This window comes from Rhinoraja longicauda, chromosome 26, assembly GCF_053455715.1.
Source record: "Rhinoraja longicauda isolate Sanriku21f chromosome 26, sRhiLon1.1, whole genome shotgun sequence".
Classification (NCBI taxonomy): domain Eukaryota; kingdom Metazoa; phylum Chordata; class Chondrichthyes; order Rajiformes; family Arhynchobatidae; genus Rhinoraja; species Rhinoraja longicauda.
The window spans coordinates 2,817,300-2,839,447 of NC_135978.1; the positions used below are offsets into that span (position 1 = coordinate 2,817,300).

The window sequence follows — 22,148 nt, forward strand, 5'->3', positions numbered from 1 at the left end:
GCACTCCAGTTTCTTCCTGCACTGCAAAAAGGTGCTGGTTGACACCTCAGTTTAATACTGTATATAGCTGCTAGTGTAGATGAATGACAGGAAAATCATGGGTGGGGAACAGAGGGAGGTAATGGAAATGTGAGAGGGAAATTTTGATTATTGTGAATGAGTCCTCGATGATTGATGTGGATTTTGGGCCTTTTTTATGCTATATGGGCTTGTTAGTGGACATGTCCTTTGATTTGATCAATTTAGCATCATCGTGTGGCTATTGTGCAAATGATGTAGGTTAATTGGCTGGGTAAATGTAAAAAAAAAAAAATTGTCCCTAGTGGGTGTAGGATAGTGTTAATGTGCGGGGTTCCCTGGGCGGCACGGACTTGGTGGGCCGAAAAGGCCTGTTTCCGGCTGTATATATATGATATGATATGATATGATATGATGCAACATGACATTTAGGAGCAATAAGGATCAGATAAGGCAGAAGGTAGACACAAAATGCTGGAGTAAGTCACAGGCAGCATCTCCAGAGAGAAGGAATGGGTGACGTTTCGGGTCGTCACCGAAACGTCACCCATTCCTTCTCACCGGAGATGCTGCCTGTCCAACTGAGTTACTCCAACATTTTGTGTCTATCTTCAGTTTAAACCAGCATCTGCAGTTTCTTCCTTCACACCAGATAAGGCAGTTTCCTTATATATTTATGCACAAACTGTATCAAATAAAATAAGCCTTTGAGTTCAAAACTATTGGTCAGATTCATTATTACTTGTGTTACTGTCTTGGAATTGTTTACCTAGGCATTGCTACTTTTTAGAGTGAAAAAAAAACTGATGCTTATTGCACTCTGAGTTTGAATAATTTTTCTGAATAATAATGTTGCAAACAATTATTAGAGACATAATCAAGAGGGTTACAGGCTCTAATATCATTCTCTTTGCCATTGTATCAAGAAAATGTAGAAGAACAAAACCTTGCATTGGTTTTTGAAGTGTTTATTGCTTCCAAGATTATGATCAAGGATAAATGGGTGGGCTAGGTATATTCTGAAAGCTGCCTGTTCTTGTTCTTGGCCTAATTTGCAGTGAAAATGTTGTATCAGCTTTTATTTAATGAATTTGCTTAACTTCAAATTGAGAATTTTAACCTGCATCACTATCAGTTTCCTGAACCCGACTCGAAACATCGCTAAACTATGTTCCCCAGAGAAGCTGCCTGACTTCCTAAGTTACTCTGGCACTTTGTATCATTTTCAGTTTTACTGCTTAAACGAGCCATATCACGAAACAGCTCAGATGGGTTTGCACTGATGATTTAACATTTTATTAATCAGTAAAATCTGGATAGTCAGAATGATCATTTGTTTTCCATCACGTTGATTCAGATCAAATGATCCCACTTACTCTTCTGAAAGGTAATTTTTCACTTTGCTGCCTCAAGGGACAAATTTTAGCTGGTTTCACTTTTCAGGTTTAATTTGGAGATGGAAACGGACTCTTTGGCCCATCAGTTCACGCCAACCATTTATCACCTGTTCACTTTAGTTTAGTGTTATCCCACATTTCTATTCAATTCCCTACACACTGGGATCAATTTACAGAGGCTAATTAACCCACAAACCCACGCATCTTTGTAGATGGATTAAAATCTGTTTTAGAATACTATTAAGGGATAAATATAGTGTAATTATAGATTTAAAATGTTATAATGAACCAAACTTCAAAGACCGGGTTAGATGAATATTACTTATTTGCGGCAACTGGTTGGATTTGTATGGTGCATTTACACAGTGTATGCCGAGGCACTTCATTAAAGCAAAAGATAACACCCAAGTCATGGTAGGTGGGCAAAAGGTTTGGCAAAGAGATAAGTTTAAAAGTGCTTTCTTTTGTTGATCACCGAGGTGGAGGATGTTCCAGATCATGAGTCCTGGAGAACTGAAGGCACTGATGGAGTAATCGGTTTTAAATCAGGATCAGGAATTGGATAAGTGCAGGGAACCAATTAACCTACGAATCTAAGTTTTTGGAATTTGAGAAGAAATCAGAGCACCCGGAGGAAACCCACGCAGTCACAGGGAGAACTTCCAAACTCCATACAAACAACACCCGTAGTCAGGATTGAACCTGGGTGTCTAGTGCTGCAAGGCAGCAACTCTGCCACTGTGCCACCCCTCTGCGAAGGGGCAGAGTAAACTAAATAGGTTACTAAAAGGCAGTTAAGTGGCTGGATGAGGAACAGCAAATGTTCAACTTTGATAGGGAGATTGGAAAGCCATTGGAAAGCTGAAAAATTATGAGCCAAGTAAATGATATTCAAGAGAATTATGTGTCCTTGAGTACAAAATACAAAAGACTAATATCTCTCTATAAATATTTATCCATCTGCCTATTTACTTATCTACCTATATATAGATAAATTAGTTGCAGTTAACAAGTTGACCATTTACTGAGAGTAGGGTGAAGTAAGAGTTCTTACCAGAACACAGAAACAACACACCTGCGGTGCAGTATACAGTTTAGATCTATTTGTCAGAGGAAGGGGAGTGTAATGAAGGTTTATTGTAGTCCTGAGATGAGGGGAGCTGTTCTAGAAAGAGAAACCGAGTGCAAACTGGCCATGTGGAGTTGAGAAAGATAAAAATTGATCTGGTGGAAGCATGTTATTTCATTGGAGAATCTGTGAAGAAACACATAAACTTTACAGCCTTGGAAACATGGGACAAGTTTTAGGATAAGTAGGTGACCATCGAATGGAAGTTTCTCATTGACCACACTGATTAGGAAACAAGCTTGAGTGGCCGAATGACCTATGCCTGCTTCTATTTCTATGCTTTTATTGTAAATCGTACTGTTTCGACATCACTGTAGACAGAATGTCATAATTATACTTAATTGCTCTGCCAAAGACAATTGAGCCTGCAAAGACTTCTTTTTAATAGTTAATCTTTGTTATGTCATTGAAAATTTAGCATCCTCTCCCTTTTGAACTTCCTTACTAATGGCTGCACAGATAACAACAGATGTTTATTCTGCTTGCACAACATCCTTATTGGAACTGACAAACATTTCAATTGCAAACAGTATTCAAATATTTAATCTGCTACTCCCTTTGGTTGTGATTTATCATGCCAATCTTTTATACATTGTAGTTAACTATCATTCAGGTAAATGCACTTTGTGGTGAAGTGTGGTCTACTTATTTTTTGAATTAACTCAAAATAATTAGTATAATCTTTTATTTCCATACTATATCAATTTTTTTGGCATTGTCGTAAATTTAGACCCCAGGTGTAACTAAATTGCTTTTCTAAACTTATCTCGAGTAACTTTACTTCATCATGATTTACTCAAAAGTTTTGTAAAAGCATTCTACGTAAACATTTGGGCTATTATTTTCTGTTTGCTGTTGAAAGCCACAATTATTAATTTACTCAAAGTAGTGGATATCAGAAGACCTCATTAAAAGGTAAATTTCAGAGATAATATTTTGCCACCATCTATCTATCTGGTTGCAGTGTTGTCTGTTGTATCACAACGACCAGATTGATTATAAGATTCCCAAGGAATGGTTCTCTGCCACCTCTCAATACATATGGCCATGTGCACACCTAGCACCCAAATTCCACGCCTTTTAAAGTTGCAAAATGAAGGAAAAACGTAGACTCTGTATATTTGGTGTATTTTATACAAAAGGAGCTATAGTACACAAATATAGTGTAAAAATCAGAAGATACATAGCAGTTGTTGAATGCTGGCTTCTAAGTTCGTCACTTTTTGGGGTTCCGTGAACCTGGAGTCATAGGTTCATGCTGACAAGGTGCCTCACCTGAGGTAGTCCCATTTGTCTGCATTTGGTTCATATCCCTCTAAACCTTTCATATCGGTGTACTTTTCCAAGTGACTTTTAAATGTTAGACACAAAATACTGGAATAACTCGTCTCTGGAGAGAAGGAATGGGCGATGCTTTGGGTCGAGTCCCTTCTTCAGAAAGAGTCAGGGGAGAGGGAAATAAGATATGGAAGGGTACAAAGAACATGTGTGAAAAGAACAGATCAAGGCAGACGATAATCAAGGAAATATACAATGGGTCATTGTTGGATGAGGGGAAAGTGGCAACGAGGCATACAAACAGTAAAATTAATCAGGAGGACAGTGAAACTTTCAAATGTTGTATCTGCCTCAACTACTTCCTCTGGCAGCTCGTTCCATATACCCATCAACAACATGGCCAGGCTTAATAGGAATTGGAACAATCTTATTAGATGAGTTGTTTTGCCAGCATTGTGAGGCAAATCTAGTGCAAGCATGTATTCATGGTTGCTCTTTTCCAGAAAGAAAGGTAACAGCCATCAGCTGTGGTACAGAGAGCCAGTTCAGTTCAGTATCAGTTTAGTTTATTGTCACATGTACTTGTTACGTGCTAAATTAAATTGCATCAGCTGAAATTTACCTCGGTGTCCATGGTCTTCATCTCCCACCACAAAGTAGAGATCCTTGAAATTGAACCAGTGTATTAAGGATGGATATTTTGTGCCTATCTTCGGTATAAACCATCATCTTCAGTTCCTCCCTACACAGTGTACTAAGGAACTTTGTTCAATGTGTTTGCACCTGTTGAGCTTTGAATTGCACGGCCATTTAGTCCATTATCACCTGTGTCAAGTGGCCTGACTACACCATTGTCTCATCTGCTGCTAAAATTCACGGGCCTCACTTGTTCTGCTCTATTTAAAACTGGCACTGATTGATATCCTAGCTCCACTTACGAACTTCCATTAAATCCTGTTTGCCTATGCCACTTGTGCTTTTCGACATGTGTTTGGTCCTGCTTAAGTAAAAGGAAGATCGCTCATGTCCGTATGCTAACTAGATGTAACGTAGAGAATCAGTGAGCACAATCTGTATTCTTTAGCTATAAAGCGATTTCCATCAGGAACTGGAGAAATACTGGGGGAAGAACGAAGGGGGGGGGGCAGGCCTGGGGAGGGGGGGGGCTGTTACTTTAAGCGCCCTTTATCGGCGACTATTTGCATACCTTGGCATACGAAAGGATTTCACTGTGACTTTCACATGTAACAATAAAGTATTCTATTCTATTCTAGTTTAGAAATTGACGAGCATGAAAAAAATGGGGAAAACAAGGTCTTAATTTCTAAAATGACTTCTGTGTAACCACCCCACAGTAATTAGACTTAATTGTATTTAAAGAACACAGTCTGTAAATGTCACCATGGTGGCTATCGAAATTTACAAGTAATTGCTTCTATCTTTTCCAATGATACGCAATTAATGTAATATAAAACCGTTTTTTAAGCTTGCAGTAACATAAAATTCTAGCTATTAAAAAGGACTTTATTTTTGAAAATCTCATGGGAAAATTATTTCATTTATTGCGAGTTTGAAACTTTCTATCTCCGTTGACACCATTGTTTTTATGATGGGAATTTATATGGCGAGGTTTCCTAGAAACACAACAATTGTGTTCTTTTCAAATTTTTCCATGAGTCTCCTTATCTTTATAATCTTCCCCAACTGCTTTTTCAGTTGCTTTTAGGAGTAGATGTCAATTGCTGTAATATCTCTTGTGGCTTTGATAAATCTCTTCTGAGGTACCATGAAAGGTCTTGCTGCGTTAATGTTGCATTTGTTGCTGTGAAGCAGAGTTGAGGGATGTCACTTGGGAGTGACTTGGAGAACTTTGAAAGCAATAGGATCCATTATTGTGGCTCAGTTTGGAGTTTGGCCGAGAGGATCCTGGAAAGCCAACTCAGTCAATTGAGAAAATATGTCGTTAAAACCAAAACCCACTGTGATTATGTGTATAATGCCATTCGATATACTTATCCAGTGCCTTACAGACCCATTAAAATACTTTTGGAAGTGTTATTACTCCTGTAATATAGTTTAGAGAAACAAGGCCCTTCGGGGCTTGTACTAAGTATACAAACCCATGCCTATTAACCTACAAACCTGTACGTCTTTGGAGTGTGGGAGGAAACTGAAGATCTTGGAGAAAACCCAAGCGGTCACGGGGAGAATGTACAAATTCCGTACAGACAGCACCCGTTGTCGGGATCAAACCCGGGTCTCTGGTGCTGCAAGCACTGTAAGGCAGCAACTCTACCGCTGCACCACTGTGCCCTAGGAACATTTTGTATGACAAAAAGTTGCAAGCAGCAAGATGATTGAAAACAAGCTATTTCAGGCTAGATCATTGTATTGCCCAGTGCTCCTATCTTAATAGTGCTATTTAAAGTTCACCTGAAATGACACGTAAGACTGATTTAAGTTCTCATTCAACAAATAACATGTCTGCAACAGTCCTCCATTACTGTATAGAGGTGTTGCTCTAAATTTTGTGCTCAGATATTCAAAACACTCTCAGCTTTCTGTGAATGAGGTGCTAATGCTACATTAAATTAAGGCCAACCTCTCAGCTCCGGTGATGACAGTTTTGCCTTGCAGCTTCCTTTAACCCCCTGCCGAAGAAGTTATATCTACTTGAGCTCAGTTGTGTTTGGTTAGTGTATGTCTACTATTGAACAAGAAGCTCACCATTAATTTGCAGACTGCAAAGCAAGACAAAAGGGAATAGTTAAGGACCCTGCCTTTTTGAGAGAAAAAAAGGTAGTTATTTGTGATTTTGGACAATATCCTGAACAAAGATATACACAAATTGCTGGAGTAACTCAGCGGGTTAGGCAGCATCTTCAAAGAAAAAGGATGGGTGACATTTCGAGTCGGGACCCTCCATCAGACCCGACCCAGAACGTCACCCATCCTTTTTCCCCAGCGATGCTGCCTGACCTGAATTATTCTAGCCTTTTGTGTCTATCTTTGGTATAAACCAGTATCTGCAATTTCTTTTTCTACGTTATCCTGAACAAATCTGACCATGATGTTTATGACCTCTGATTTTTAATTGTGCCACATTTTAAACACACCAGTGCCAAGGCTGCACTGACCATTGGACCAACACTGACACAAGAATACCTTCCTCTGTTCATTTTGGGAACCATGTGTAGCCAATCAGTGTAAATCCCCATTTCTTTGATGTTAGTGTTCTAACGGGTCATCTTTTCCGATTATGTCTGCAAGGCACCCCGTAAAATGATATCGATAGGAATCTTGGAGCTGCTTGCAAACATAACCTAGGAGGAGGAGATCACTCAGTCCCTCGAGCGTAATCCAGCATTAAATGAGATCGTGGCTGATCTGATTGTGATCTCCATTCCGCATTCCCGGCTACCCTGGTAACCTTTTATCCATGCTTATCAAGAATCGATCTCTGCATATAAAATATGCAGACTCTTCGTTAGGGCGATGGAAACAGAGCTCCAAAATCCCTTAACTCAAAAGCAAATTTTGTCTTGCGTCTGTCTTAAATTGAACCTCCCATTTTATTTTAGCAGTGACCCATTCTATACTCTCCCAGAAGGGGACCATCCTCTTTAGGTTCACACTTGGGACCTTGCAAGTTTACAATCAAGTCATTTATTTTCTAAACTCCTTATGGTTACAGCCCCAAATAGTTAAACCTTTGCTCATTGGTCAACCTGCTAAATCCAGGCATTAAGATAGACACAAAAAGCTAGAGTAACTCAGCGGGCCAGGCAGCATCTCTGGAGAGAAGGAATGGGTGACGTTTCGGGTCGAGACCCTTCAGGTAATTAAGTAAACTGTCTCTGAACTGCTTCCAATGGATAATTATCCTCCCTTTAATAATATAGAACACTCTTTAAACATTGGATTTCAAATGTCATGGCTTGCTTTGGTGCGTTCTTTAGTGAGAGAAATGATAAAATTTCGTTGTGACGTTTTGTGATGCTCTTTTGCTAATTCAGCAATGGGAAATATTTATTTTAATTTGGAATAAATATTGGAATGATACAATTATCTGTATCGCTTGGTAAATGTATGCCAGCTGCTCAATGCATGTTATTCATTATTTTGCAATTATTGGCAATATCCACAATTGAAGGATTTTTTCCCATTTAATTTTTTTGTAATATGTTTCTGTGATTTCTGTAATCACATTTCTGTGATTATTGATCTTCCCTGTCCACTCTCTTCCATGAACGAGTTTGCATGTTATCACTTAAACAAAAGACTTTCATCTCATTATGTCTGAGTATCAAGAGAAATGCTGGCAAATTAACTGACTTTATTGGAAAGGGGTGACAATGATTTGACCATAGGACAAAATATGATCAATTAACTAATTCTATTTATCTTATACAGAACTTTGATGATAATTTCTAAACTTTGGGAATTGTTTGGTGTTACTTGCACTACATTTTTTTTAAATTACACATTTGATTTATTTTGTAAATTTCTCGTATTTTGTACCTACAGAAATATATTTTCATGCCTCAACTGTCTCCACCTATATCCTTCCTTTGTCCCGCCCCCCGACATCAGTCTGAAGAAGGGTCTCGACCCGAAACGTCACCCATTCCTTCTCTCCCGAGATGCTGCCTGACTGGCTGAGTTACTCCAGCATTTTGTGAATAAATCGATTTGTACCAGCATCTGCAGTTATTTTCTTATATGACTTTTATTACAGTTGTCTCTTTTTTCAAATGGTTTTTTAACCTGAAGACCTTCAATTGGCCAGTTCTTTCTTCTAATAACTGTCTTTGGTCTTATTAAAACTGTTCTAGAGAACAAATGGTGTAAATTCCATAGCTGCCAGTAGCAGTTTGATCAACCACTTCCTCAGAGCTTCTCAGTGGAACTTCATTGGGCTGGTTCTAAGTGCAGGTTGTTGAAAGTACCAGTATTGCCAATTGGTGTGGAGAGAATTTAAAACATTTTTTGTTCCAAACTGGAAGGGCAGTCGTGTATGTTGTCCCTGAGCTACGGTATTCCAGTGACATGTTTGCGTCTCCGTGTATCAAATGCTTTCAGGCTTGATCCTAAAATCAGAATGTTTGCATCTTCATTTAAAAAGTTGGCATTTGTTTAATTAGCGCAATGATATTTAAGCTACCTCTTTTTTTTGTGCAAGCAAACAAAAAGCAGTAGAAGAGCAATGGGCTGGATTGTGCTGACCGTTTGCCACATTAGTCAATGGCAGAGCCCTGCCTTACCACTTGGATCCTGCACCGTCAGCCCTGACATTGATTTCAATGGAAATTGCAGACTAAAGATGTAGGAAATAACTAGGGATGCCATGTTACTATTCATTTGTTAACATATTAATGTTTCTGGAATACTGTAGCTCAGGGACAATGTACACGTGATTTTTAGCTTGTATTTCTATATTAGATCAAATGATTTAACAGTTTGTTGGCAGGTACCTCTTTGTGTTCAAGTAAGGCTTGTTCCAACTAATTTCAATGTGGAATTTGATCGAAAGAAATGAGAGACCTTGCTCTGTAATTGCTGATATTGTCAGTTTACAGTGCACATCCTCAATGCATTAGACTCAATGCGAGCATTTATTCCAAGAGGGCTGGTATACAAAAACAAGGATGTAATGTTGAGGCTCTACAAGGCGCTGGTAAGGCTGCATTTGGAACATTGTGAGCAATTTTGGGCACCAAATCTGAGGAAGGATGTGCTGGCTCTGGAGAGGGTCCAGAGGAGGTTTACAAGAATGATCCCAGGAATGAGTAGGTTAACCTTCGATGAGCGTTTATCTGCACTGGGCCTGTACTCGCTGGAGTTTAGAAGAATGAGGGGGGACCTCATTGAAATATACAGAAAAGTGAAAGGCTTGGATAGAGTGGATGTGTTGAGGATGTTTCCACTAGTGGGCGAGTCTAGGATTAGAGGTCATAGCCTCAGAATTAAAGGATGTTCTTTTAGGAAGATGAGGAGAAATTTCTTTAGTCAGAGGGTGGTGAATCTATGGAATTCATCGCCAAAGAAGGCTGTGGAGGCCAAGTCAGTGGATATTTTTAAGGCAGAGATAGATAGATTCTTGATTAGTACGGGTGTCAGGGGTTATGGAGAGAAGGCAGGAGAATGGGTTAGGAGGGAGAGATAGATCAGCTACGATTGAATGGCAGAGTAGACTTGATGGGCCGAATGGCCTAATTCTACTATCACATGACCTTGGATGTTAATGATTTGCCGAAGGGCAAAATAAGTAGTTCTCTTTCTTGGACATTAACATTCTAGAAGTGGAGACATTGGGAACTGAGGGAGCTAGAATCTTGTGATTGGCCTTACCTATCCATGTCCTTCAGAGATGCTGGCTGACCTATAAGTTACTCCAGCACTCTCTGTTCCATACAACATTCTGGAAGTATCCAGTATGAAGCTTTTTTCTGTGATTTCCAACTCGTGTGGCTACTAATTAGTTGTAAAGTAAGCAAATACTGTGTCAATGTTTAGTTGATTAGTTGAAAAATAAGCAAATGCTGTGGCAATCTTTACACCAAGCACATTGAATGTTGGTAGACACAAAATGCTGGAGTAACTCAGTGGGTCAGGCAACATCTCTGGAGAAAAGGAATAGGTGACGGTTTGGGTTGAGACCCTTCTTCAGACTGAGAGCATTTTGTGTCTCTTCGGTGTAAACCAATATCTGCAGTTTCTGCCCACACATTGAATGTTGGATCAGCAGGTAGAAATGTTGCCTCACATCTCCAGTTTCCTGGGTTCTATCCAGATCGGTGCCGTCTGCCTTGAGTTTTCACATGCTCAGTCATTTCAGGTGAGGCAAAGGTTCACTTACACCTCCTCCAACCTCATCTACTGTATCCGCTGTTCCAGGTGTGGTCTATATATCGGCGAGATCAAGCGTAGGTATGGCGATAGTTTCACTGAACACCTCCGCTCAATCCGCCTAAACCAAGGGTTCCCAACCTGGGGTAGATTTACCCCCAGGGGTAAACTTTGCCTTCCCAGGGGGTAAATTTGTTGATTTGGGATTTGTACTGTTTTTTTCAATTACAATTTTAAAAAAATGTATTTAGTTTAGAGGTAGAAATGTTGTTTGATGTGTTCTCATTGTCTGACAGTGTTTGATTCTGGTATACGGTATCTGTTCATCATTAGTTGGTCATAAATAAGTAAAATAACATTGTTATGTGCTATTATTATTATTTGAACTTAAAATAATAATGTTAAAAACAGTATTTTAAAAATTCCCCATTGTCGATTGCATCATTATGGAAGAAGTGAATGAATGAATGAATGAATGAATAAGTTTATTGGCCAAGTATGTGCGTATACAAGGAATGTGCCTGGGTGCTCCGCTCACAAATGACAACACAAACATACAGTTAACAATTAAGAATAAAGCGTAAACACATCAAAACAATAAGGATACAACATTACGGTCTAAACATGTGGGTGAAAATAAACCAGGGCAAAAAAGAGACTACAGACTTTGGTTATTGAGTAGAACTCTCACTTGTGGGAAAAAAAGCTGTTTTAGTGTAAATTCAAATTACTGAGCAGGATGGGGGTAAATTTACTTTCGAAAAGTTGCCATGGGTAAACGGGACGAAAAAGGTTGGGAACCCCTGGCCTAAACCTTCCTGATCTCCCGGTTGCTAAACACTTAAACACCCCGTCCCATTGACCTTTCTGTCCTGGGCCTCCTCCATTGTCAGAGTGAGGCCCAGTGCAAATTGGAGGAACACCACCTCATATTTCACTTGGGCAACTTACACCCCAGGGGTATGAAAATTGACTTCTCTAACTTCAAGTAACCCTTGTTTTCCCTCTCTCTCCATCCGTTCCCCTTCCCACCAGTCTTACTGTCTCCGACCACATTTTATCTCTGTTTGCTTTGTTGTTAATTTCTCCCAGCTAACAACAACATATTCTACTTTTTCCTTGATCCCCATTCCCCTTGTCCTGTTTTCACACCTTACACTTCCTTATCTATGTACCTCCCTCTCCCCTGACATCAGTCTGAAGAAGGGTCTCGACCTGAAACATCACCCATTCCTTCTCTCCAAAGATGCTGCATGTTCCGCTGAGTTACTCCAGCATTTTGTCTATTTACATAGATTAGTTGTTATATTCTTTTGTTCAGTTTTAAATACATGGAAGTTACTTTTATTTTCAAACTTTTAAAAATGGTTGGTGCTTTCCAGTATTAACCAGAGGAATTTCAGTGACAAATCTGTGGCTAAACCAGGACTGTAGGTATGCTTCTACTCTGGAATGAAGACAGGAAAATGTGGGCAATGACTCAAGGAGCCAGGTGCCTTCTGTTAGTCTGGTAGGATGTGGCAAGTTACATCTTATCCAAACTCCATCTTCCTCTACCGACTCAATTTTAATCAGATGCTCGTTTTTAAGGTCAGTGGTCTCGATGAAAAACAATCATTCTTGTTCAAACTAAAACGTCGTGAGTAGTTTTATTTCTTGGGTACAAAAAGTATATAAAAAACAGTACATTTGAGGATCACTTTTTTCATCCTTTCTGAGTTAAAGATTTCTATTACGTTCCTCATGTAACTATAAAAGTGAGGAATTGTAATGTCTTTAGCACGGCACAGTGGCGAAACGGTAGAGCTACTGCCTTACAGCGCCAGAGACCTGGGTTCGATCCTGACTACAGGTGCTTGTCTCTACGGAGTTTGTACGTTCTCTCTGTGACCTGCGTGGGTTTACTCAGATCTTCAGTTTCCTCCCACACTCCAAAAGCGTACAAGTTTGTAAGTTAATTGGCTTGGTATAAATGTAAATTGTCCCGTGTGTGTGTGTGTGTAGGATAGTGTAAGTGCAGGGCTCGCTGGTCGGCTGAAGGGCCCGTTTCCACGCTGTGTCTCTAAACTAATCTAAACTAGAATAGTAGGGTTAAAGTATAAATTCAGACCGACCAATATCAGGTCTGACTGATGTAATTTGGGCAGTAAGCTGTCCTGTTTTGACTTTTGAATACTTATTGTTGCAAATTGAGATGCCTGGAATATTATCAAAGGGAGTGAAGGAATACATAGATAATAAACCTGCTGTAATCTTGTTTGTTACTACATTTAAGCGAGGTCTGTAAATTTAAACAAATCGTTTTGGAAATGATCGCCAAATTATTTGCAAAATAGTGTGATATGAATTATTCTGCCCATTTAAACTTGTAGATAATGAAGGCAACGTTTAGTTTTATCACATGAAGCTGGCAGTGACTTAGTTTGTGTCTCTGTCATGATCTGTAAATTTAGGTTTTGCTCTCATGTACTATAATAGGAAGCTAATGAAAACGCAGATCTACTATGTAAGCTCAAAACATATTATGGGGTAGACCAATTAACTGAAGGAGAACCAAAGACAATGCATCTCTGTATTCACACACAAACCCTTGGTTTGTGAAATCTGTAAGTTTATAAAGTTCAACTTTGTAATACTCATTTTATTTCTTTGGGAAACCTGTAATGTGCTTTGACGCAGTTCAACACATGGATAAAGTTTCCCACGAATCTAAAAGGCTTCTCAGGCTTAAAGTGAGAGGGGACAGATTGAAGAATTACCTACATGGCAGCATTTTCACTGAGGGTAGGTCCGTATCTGGAATGAGTTAGCAAATTTAAGAGTCGTCTTTAAATACAGGAGAGGTGCCGGAAGACTGGAGGGTGGCAACTGTTGTGCCTCTATTCAAGAAGGGCTGCAGGGAAAATGCTGGGAACTAGAGGCCAGTGAGCTCAATATCTGTAGTTGGAAAGTTGTTAGAGAGTATTCTGATGTATAGGATAGATGGGCATTTAGACGAACAACGGCTGATTAGGAATAGTCAGCATGGGTTTGTATGTGGAAGGTCGTGTCTCGCAAATCAAGTTTTTTGAAGACGTGATGAAAAAGGCCAATGAGGGCAGTGGACTCCATTCCTTGGAACACAGGAGGATGAGGGGTGATCTTATTGAGGTGTATAAAATTATGGGAGGAATAGATCTGGTAGATGCATGGAGTCTCTTGCCCAGAGTCGGTGATTCAAGGACCAGACGACATGGGTTTATGGTATAGGGGAAAAGATTTAATAGGAATCTGAGGGGTAACTTTTTCACACAAAGGGTAGTGGCTATATGGAACAAGCTGCCAGAGGAGGTAGTTGAGACTGGGACTATCCCAACCTTTAAGAAACAATTAGAACGGTACATGGATAGAACAGGTTTACAGGGATATGGACCAAGCGCGGACTGGTGGGACTTGTGTAGCTGGGACATGTTGGCCTGTGTGGGCAAATTTGGTCGAAGGGCCTTTTTCCACACTGTATGGCTCTATGACGATGTGAGTAAGTTATCGAAGCAATTGCAATTACAACTTTTAAAAGACATTCAGACAGATATATGGTAGGAGGGTTTAGAGAGATATGGACCAAATGCAAGTGAGATGAGCCCAGTATGCCTACTTGGACAGCATGGACAAGTCGGGCCAAAGAGCCTGTTTCCATGGTGTATTGCTCTGACATATAATAATAATAATAATGCATTACATTTATATAGCGCTTTTCAAACACTCAAATGTATCAATTACTTAGAGAGTGTAGGAAAATAACTACAGAAGGTATCACAAAATGCTGGAGTAACTCAGCAGGTCAGGCAGCATCCAGGAGAGAGGGAATGGGTGATGTTTCGAGTCGAGACCCTTCTTCAGTCTGAAGAAGTGTCTCGACCCGAAAAGTCACCCATTCCCTCTCTCCTAGATGCTGCCTGGCCTGCTGAATTACTTAGGGAGGGCTAGTTTGTTTGACCAATCTGCAAATAACCACTTAAACAAGAAGGTTTCGTTATTCTTGAATATTCAAATTATATTTGACAGCTGTACATCATTGATTTACCAAGGTGCGTGCATAGCAATTGCATTCATACTAAACATCTCTGTTGAAATTCTTATTGTCACTTCTGTTGGAATTGCCATTATTTTTAATCTCCTCCTTTGATCTTGGCTCGGCTACTAGTATTTTGCTTGTGGTTCTGAAAGTTTGAAACCCTATATGAAAGGGGCTGTATTAACTGTTAATGTCCACATAATTTATGTATGGCTGATTTAAAGTTTAAGGTCAATAGAATCATTAACTCCAATTCCCTGTTGTTGACATTTTTCGGTGATCAGATTCGGGATCTTTTTCAGGTTTTGGGAATGTTACATGTTCATATTGATATGTGAAGTGTGTACATATTGGTGTATGACGTGACAGAAAATTGTTTCAGCATTTGAGCACAATTGATAAACAGATGTGTAAGAAGGAACTGCCGATGCTAGTTTACACTGAAGATAGACACAAAATGCTGGAGTAACTCAACGGGACCAGGCAACATCTCTGGGTAGAAGGAACGGGTGACATTGCGGGTCGAGACCCTTCTTCGGACAGATAGACAAATAATTTATTTTGAGGCGATGAAAAAAGTATGATGATACTTTTTGTCACATGTATCTAGGCACAGTAAGAATCTATCTTTGTTTTGCATACAATCCAGTAAAATCATACTACAGATAAGCACAATCGTAGATAAGGACAAAAGTACGATTGTAGTATAATAGTAGACTGTGCAGAGTCGCCATGTTTCTGGTGCCAATAAAAGTTTCAACTTTTTTAAGAGTGCAGTCTTATCTTGGCCTTAAAGGCCTGCTGCCCTGGCCATGCTGATCATCTTCTCCGTCTGCTGCGATCATGCAAACAACCCTTTGTCCAGCATCTGCCACCATTGCAGTCCTCCTTACCGGTTCCCAGTCCATAGGGTCGTGCAGGAGACGAGCCTGGGACAACTTCAGGTATGTTCCAGGTTCTGTTGCGGGCGAGCTGGGCCTGCTGTCGAGGTATGGCCGCAGCTCACCGGGAGCTGAAATATTATCATACTTTGGGGATGTATGTTTTGAGGATTGCTGTTTCACTTCTTGGGTTGTTACTTTAGCTGCACTTCAAAGGTTCCTCATAAAGATCTATAATGATCGAAGCTGGCTTGTGCTACTCATCTGGCCGACCTGCAACTTAGTTCAAAATGTAGTTTTGCAGCTGAGTATTTTGTACCTGAGCTTCAAGTTTCAAACTTGCCAACTGTAAGACATTTCTTTCCTCCCCCTACTTTCATAAAATGTTGTCTGAGTGTAAATAAGTTATTCATTTATGTAACGGGTGAACAGCTGCCCATGGCTAATGCAAAAACCTGCTGAGCGCCATCCCAAAAAGATGCCTCGCTGAATAGCTTGTAACTCTGGCTGATCTGTTTGTGTTATTCTCTCTTTTTCAAGTTTTCCCCAGCTCTATCATGCTTCAGAGCAATTACGTTGAAGAAAAACATTGATATATTAGTAATGAACTGCGCTAAAGAATTACCTGCAATAGTTAGTGAAGAGTGGGGCAGCTGTTTTATGATTTAGAGGCAAATGAAGTTGCAATGTAGGAGTAGTTGAACCTGGCTCAGGTAGATTTTGTCTGCTGTTAGATGGTAGTACAGTGGCGCAATGGTAGAGTTGCTGCCTTACAGTGCCAGCGATCCAGGTTCGATCCTGACTGAGGGTGCTGTCTGCACAGAGTTTGTGCATTCTCCCTGTGACCGCGTGGGTTTTCCCAGGTGCTCCCGTTTCCTCCCACATTCCAAAGACGTGCAGGTTTGTAGGCTAACACCCCAGCGGAATGAACATTGACTTCTCTAGTTTCAAGTAACCCATGCTTTTCCCCTCTCTCTATCCCTTCCCCCATTCCAGTTCAACAACCAGTCTGAGTATCTCTGTTTGCTTTGTTGTTGCCTTCTCCCAGCTAACAATGGTCTATAGACAATAGGTGCAGGAGGAGGCCATTCGGCCCTTCGAGCCAGCACCGCCATTCAATGTGATCATGGCTGATCATTCTCAATCAGTACCCCGTTCCTGCCTTCTCCCCATACCCCCTGACTCCGCTATCCTTAAGAGCTCTATCTAGCTCTCTCTTGAATGCATTCAGAGAATTGGCCTCCATTGCCTTCTGAGGCAGAGAATTCCACAGATTCACAACTCTGACTGAAAAAGTTTTTCCTCATCTCAGTTCTAAATGGCTTACCCCTTATTCTTAAACTGTGGCCCCTTGTTCTGGACTCCCCCAACATTGGGAACATGTTTCCTGCCTCTAACGTGTCCAATCCCTTAATAATCTTATACGTTTCGATAAGATCCCCTCTCATCCTTCTAAATTCCAGTGTATACAAGCCTAGTCGCTCCAGTCTTTCAACATATGACAGTCCCGCCATTCCGGGAATTAACCTAGTAAACCTATGCTGCACGCCCTCAATAGCAAGAATATCCTTCCTCAAATTTGGAGACCAAAACTGCACACAGTACTCCAGGTGCGGTCTCACTAGGGCCCTGTACAACTGCAGAAGGACCTCTTTGCTCCTATACTCAACTCCTCTTGTTATGAAGGCCAACATTCCATTGGCTTTCTTCACTGCCTGCTGTACCTGCATGCTTCCTTTCAGTGACTGATGCACTAGGACACCCAGATCTCGTTGTACATTCCACATTTTTCTTGATCTCCATCCCCTTTGTCTTGTATTTGCATCTTTCACTTTGTTATCTGTGTGTCTCCCTCTCCCCTGACATTAGTCTGAACAGCACCTCATATTTCGCCTGGGCAGCTTGAGCCCAGGGGTATGAACATTGACTTCTCCAACTTTAGATAGTTCCTCTGTCCCTTTCTTTCCCTCCCCTTCCCAGATCTCCCTCTTTCTTCCTGTCTCCACCTCTATCCTTCGTTTGTCCCACCCCCCCTGACATCAGTCTGAAGAAGGGTCTCGACCCGAAACGTCGCCTATTCCTTCTCTCCTGAGATGCTGCCTGACCTGCTGAGTTACTCCAGCATTTTGTGAATAAATACCTTAATCTGAAGAAGGATCTCGACCTGAAACTTCACCCATTCCTTCTCTCCGGAGATGCTGCCTGCCCCGCTGAGTTACTCCAGCATTTTGTGTCTCAGGTTTGTAGGTTAGTTGCAGGTTGTCTGTAAATTGTTCCCAGTGTGTAGGATAGAATTAGTGTATGGGTGATCGCTGGTTAGGGTGGGCCGAAGGGCCTGTTTCCACTTTGTATCTCCAAACTAAACATTTAATATTCTCTCGTCCAAATGAATGTTTGCTGTGCAGTTGAAGGTATTAACCAGCAGGAGGAGCTGTTTGTACAGTAATGCACCCTCAATGAATGCTGAACTTCCAATATTTGAGTAGCTGCCAGACAAAGGCAAGTGGAATGTTATTTTTGCATTTGCTCTCTGTAGACACCTCTGCATATGGAAATTAAACCTTATCACATGGAGCATTGTAACTAATATTTACCTTTGTTTGTAAGCATTAGGGATAGTGCGGGCAGATTTTGGATTTGTATTCATATTGGAAAATAATCATTGGAATGGCCAAAAGCATGTTAAATGATGTCTTTAAAGCTTTATAATAATAAAATTGGTATTGACTGCAATTTTCCATTTTGCATTAATGAAAGTAGGAAAGGAGAGAGAGAGAAGTAGTATAAGAAAATAACTGCAGATGCTGGTACAAATCGATTTATTCACAAAATGCTGGAGTAACTCAGCAGGTCAGGCAGCATCTCAGGAGAGAAGCCCATTCCTTCTCTCCCGAGATGCTGCCTGACCTGCTGAGTTCAGCATTTTGTGAATAAAAGGGGAGAGAGAGAGTTTATCTAAAGGTACCGACTGGCTGGCGAGTGAAAAAATAATTGAATCATTTATAGCACTTTTGGTCATTTGTGTCTCTGAAGATTAGAGTAACTAAACATAACGGCGGAATAATGTTACGGAGGTGGTGGAGGTGTTGTGGTCAGAATGTCATCTATTTACTGCCCTTTTGATCAAGTCCAAAAAGCCCTTGCCTGGTCCTGTCTTTGTGTGGTTATGCACAATGCTAGTATTGGTTTCGTGCCTAGAACATTAAAATATTGGAAGTGTGGGAATGGCTCCTTCCTGATTGCAGTTGGACAAATCAGAAAACATCTGTTTTATCTGAAATTATTCTCTTTATACTGCTCAAGGTCTGGGAAGTTTTTATCATTTCATTCTCTAATATTAGTTTGCAACTCCTTTTTTTAATCTATGGGAATCTATTTATTTTGTGTCACGGGGTGATGTCTTATTCTGTAGTGGGATTTCCAGCCACTTTACCAGAGTAGGCGAATCGAGGACCAGAGGACATAGGTTTGAGGTGAAGGGGGGAAAATTTATTAGGAATCTGAGGGATAACTTTCACACAAAGGGTGGTGGGTGTATGGAACAAGCTGCCAGAGGAGATAGTTGAGGCAGGGACTATCCCAACATTTAAGATATAGTGAGACATGGATCGGGTAGGGATATGGACCTAATGCAGGCATGTGGGACTGGTATAGCTGGGACTTGTTGGCTGGTATGGGCCAAAGGGCCTGTTTTCACACTATGACTCTGGGTGGGTCCTTTTTTTCTGGCGGGGAGGTTATACTATCTTATGCAGACCATTCGATTTGACAACCTCTGCTACTGACAGGTGCTGCTGGTTTTTCAGGTGAGTTTTTCATTGCCACATAAGGCTGTTGAGGCCAAGTCAGTCGATATTTCTAAGGCAGAGATTGACAGATTCTTGATTAGTACGGGTGTCGGGCTACGGGGAGAAGGCAGGAGAATTGGTTTAGGAGGGAGTGATAGATTAGCCATGATTGTATGGCGGAGTGGACTTGATGGGCCAAATGGCCTAATTCTGCTCCGATGACCATGACCTTATGACCCTTCAGACTGAGTGGGAGTTGGAGGGAAAGCTGGAAAGGAGAGGTGAAGATGAGACAAAGCCTGGCAAGTGATGGTTAGATGTAGATGAGGGGGTGAGGTGGTGGTGATTGGCAGATGGATGGAATAAGTGACTATGGTTAGAAAAGGACTCGAGTTGTAAGATAAGTAGAAAGGACCTGTACACATTGCAAGTCTTTCTTCTAGAGAGTAAATTTAGTGAATTAGTTATAATCTAGGGGCAAGTTGTCTGCAAAAAAAACAATGAATGTGTAGCAGTTAAACAGATTGCATAAATGAAACTCAACTTCAAGTCATGGCATTTGCTTGCGTTCACAGTTTTGAAACAAAATCTTGGATCCATGGGGCACGGGATCTCTGCTTAAACATGCTGCGAGTTTAGTGTTGCAAATTAAACTAGTATGGGGACATCTGATATGTTTTGTTTGAAGTAAAATGGCCTGCACAATCCGTAACTGCAAGGATGATTGTCAGAAAAGAACATTTGTTATCTAACCCTATATAATAAAGCCTTTAAATTCAAAGCAGGAAAAGCCAAATCTTGATGTGTTGCACAAATGAAATATAAAGGGCAGGAAAGCAGCACAAGTTGTTCAGGCTTGCGCTTCACTATGCCAGCCAGATCGGCGTGACTGATTGAACTTTTTGCTCTGCCTCACCCTATAGAAAAATAACAACATTGCCGAAAATGAGAGGCGCAATAATAGCCCCAAAGCAGCTTTGAAAAACACTGTTCAGTGAATGTATTCAGCGAATTTATTTAAATGTTGGCAGTGGATGTTTGTAATAGATTGCATCACCCTGAAAATAAGTTAAAACTTGTGAAGTGTTTTATAATGTTCTTGAACCTTAATTAAAGTAATAAGGTGGCACAGTGGCATAGCAGTAGAGCTGCTGCCTCACGGCGCCAGAGACTCAAGTTCAATCCTGACCATGGGTGCTGTCTGTACGGAGTTTGTATGTTATCCCTGTGACTGCGTGGCTTTCTCTGGTTTCCTCCCACACTAAAAAGATGTATAGCTTCATCAGTTAATTGGCTTCGGTAAAATTATAAATTGTCCCTAGTGTGTTGGATAGTGTTAGTGTCCAGGATGATTACTGGTCTGCGCAGACTCAGTGGGCCAAAGAGCCTGTTTCTGCGCTTCTAATCCCATACAAGATATTATCTTATTATTAGTACGAGAGTCCTAAACTAATTAGGCGCACTCTAGTTGCAGATTTGCTCTGTGAGGCCAGGCTCTTTAGCCTGAGTTTGCAGCCTTACAGCACCGGCACCAGCTCTTTAGACTAGAAGAGCTGTTTAGGTTCCCTTAAAGTAGCACCCTTTGTTGGGTTTATTGAATCAATTGTGTGGCATGGTGGCGCAGCGGTAGAGTTTGCAGCCTTACAGCACCGGCGACCTGGGTTCGATCCTGATTACGCAGCTGCCTGTATGGAGATTGCACATTCTCCCCGTGACCTGTGTGGGTTTTCTCCGGGTGCTCCAGTTTCCACCCAGATTCCCAAGACTTACAAGTTTGTAGGATAATTGGCATGGTAAAATTGTAAATTGTCTTTAGTGTGTGCAGGGTAGTGTTAGTATGCGGGGATCGCTGGTTAGCACGGTCTCGGTCGGACGAAGGGCCTGTTTCTGCGCTGTATCTCTAAATTAACTAAATTGGAATTTCCAGTTCAAACTGCGTGGTGTTGATAGTCTGATGCTCCACAATTTTCATCTTTTCTGTTCCCTGCAAAATGCTATAATATTTCTAAATTTAGTATTTAAACAGTGCAAAGTTCCAGAAGCTGCTGGCTGAATTTTCTCTTGTCTTTGCAGTAACCCTCCCCTCAGTGAGGAGATGCTTCCACCTGGGGACTGGATGTGTCATAGGTGCACAGTTCGTAGAAAAGTAAGTAAATCATTATTTAATAAAAAAAACATAATTGTACCATGCTTCATTGATTCAAGAAAGAATGCATTGCACCTTCTCATATTTCTTCCCCCAAGGCCAGTTTAATGGAAATTTGTAGTTCTTTTAGTACTAAATAGCGATTATTGTAGGCAAATTTCTGATTATATTTTTGTACATCTCGGCTGATTTAAGTGCACGCACTAATTGCTGTAACATTCATTGTAAGATGGTCAACAGTCCTTTTGCAATGCAGTGCTCTGTAAACACAAGGGACTGAAGATGCTGGTTTTAAAAAAAGACCCGCTGGAGTAACTCAGAGGGTCAGTCAGGCAGCATTTCCATAGAATATGGATTGGTGATGTTTCGGGTCGGGATCCTTCTGCAGACTAAAGAGGGTTCCAGACCTGAAACATCGCCTATCCATATTCAGCGTCAGGATCCTTCTTCAGTCTAACCCTTCTTTAGTTTAAAGAAGACTCCCAAACCGAAGTATCGCATATCTATGTTTTCCGAAGATGCTGCTTAACCCACTGAATTACACCAGCACTTTGTGTCTTTTTACAGTACTTTTTACTTTTTAATTGTGTTTGAACCTATTGGCTCAT

The 22,148-nt window shown here is 40.8% G+C and overlaps 1 protein-coding gene across 2 annotated transcripts in view; it reads left to right on the forward strand.

Moving 5' to 3' along the window:
* Positions 1-22,148, forward strand: part of phf12b (PHD finger protein 12b) — a 79,074-nt gene that overhangs the window by 18,668 nt on the left and 38,258 nt on the right. For both annotated transcript variants that reach the window (XM_078422341.1, XM_078422342.1), the window contains exon 3: positions 21,468-21,540. In XM_078422341.1, the coding sequence (XP_078278467.1) occupies positions 21,468-21,540 (73 nt within the window). The remainder of the gene's footprint in view (positions 1-21,467; positions 21,541-22,148) is intronic.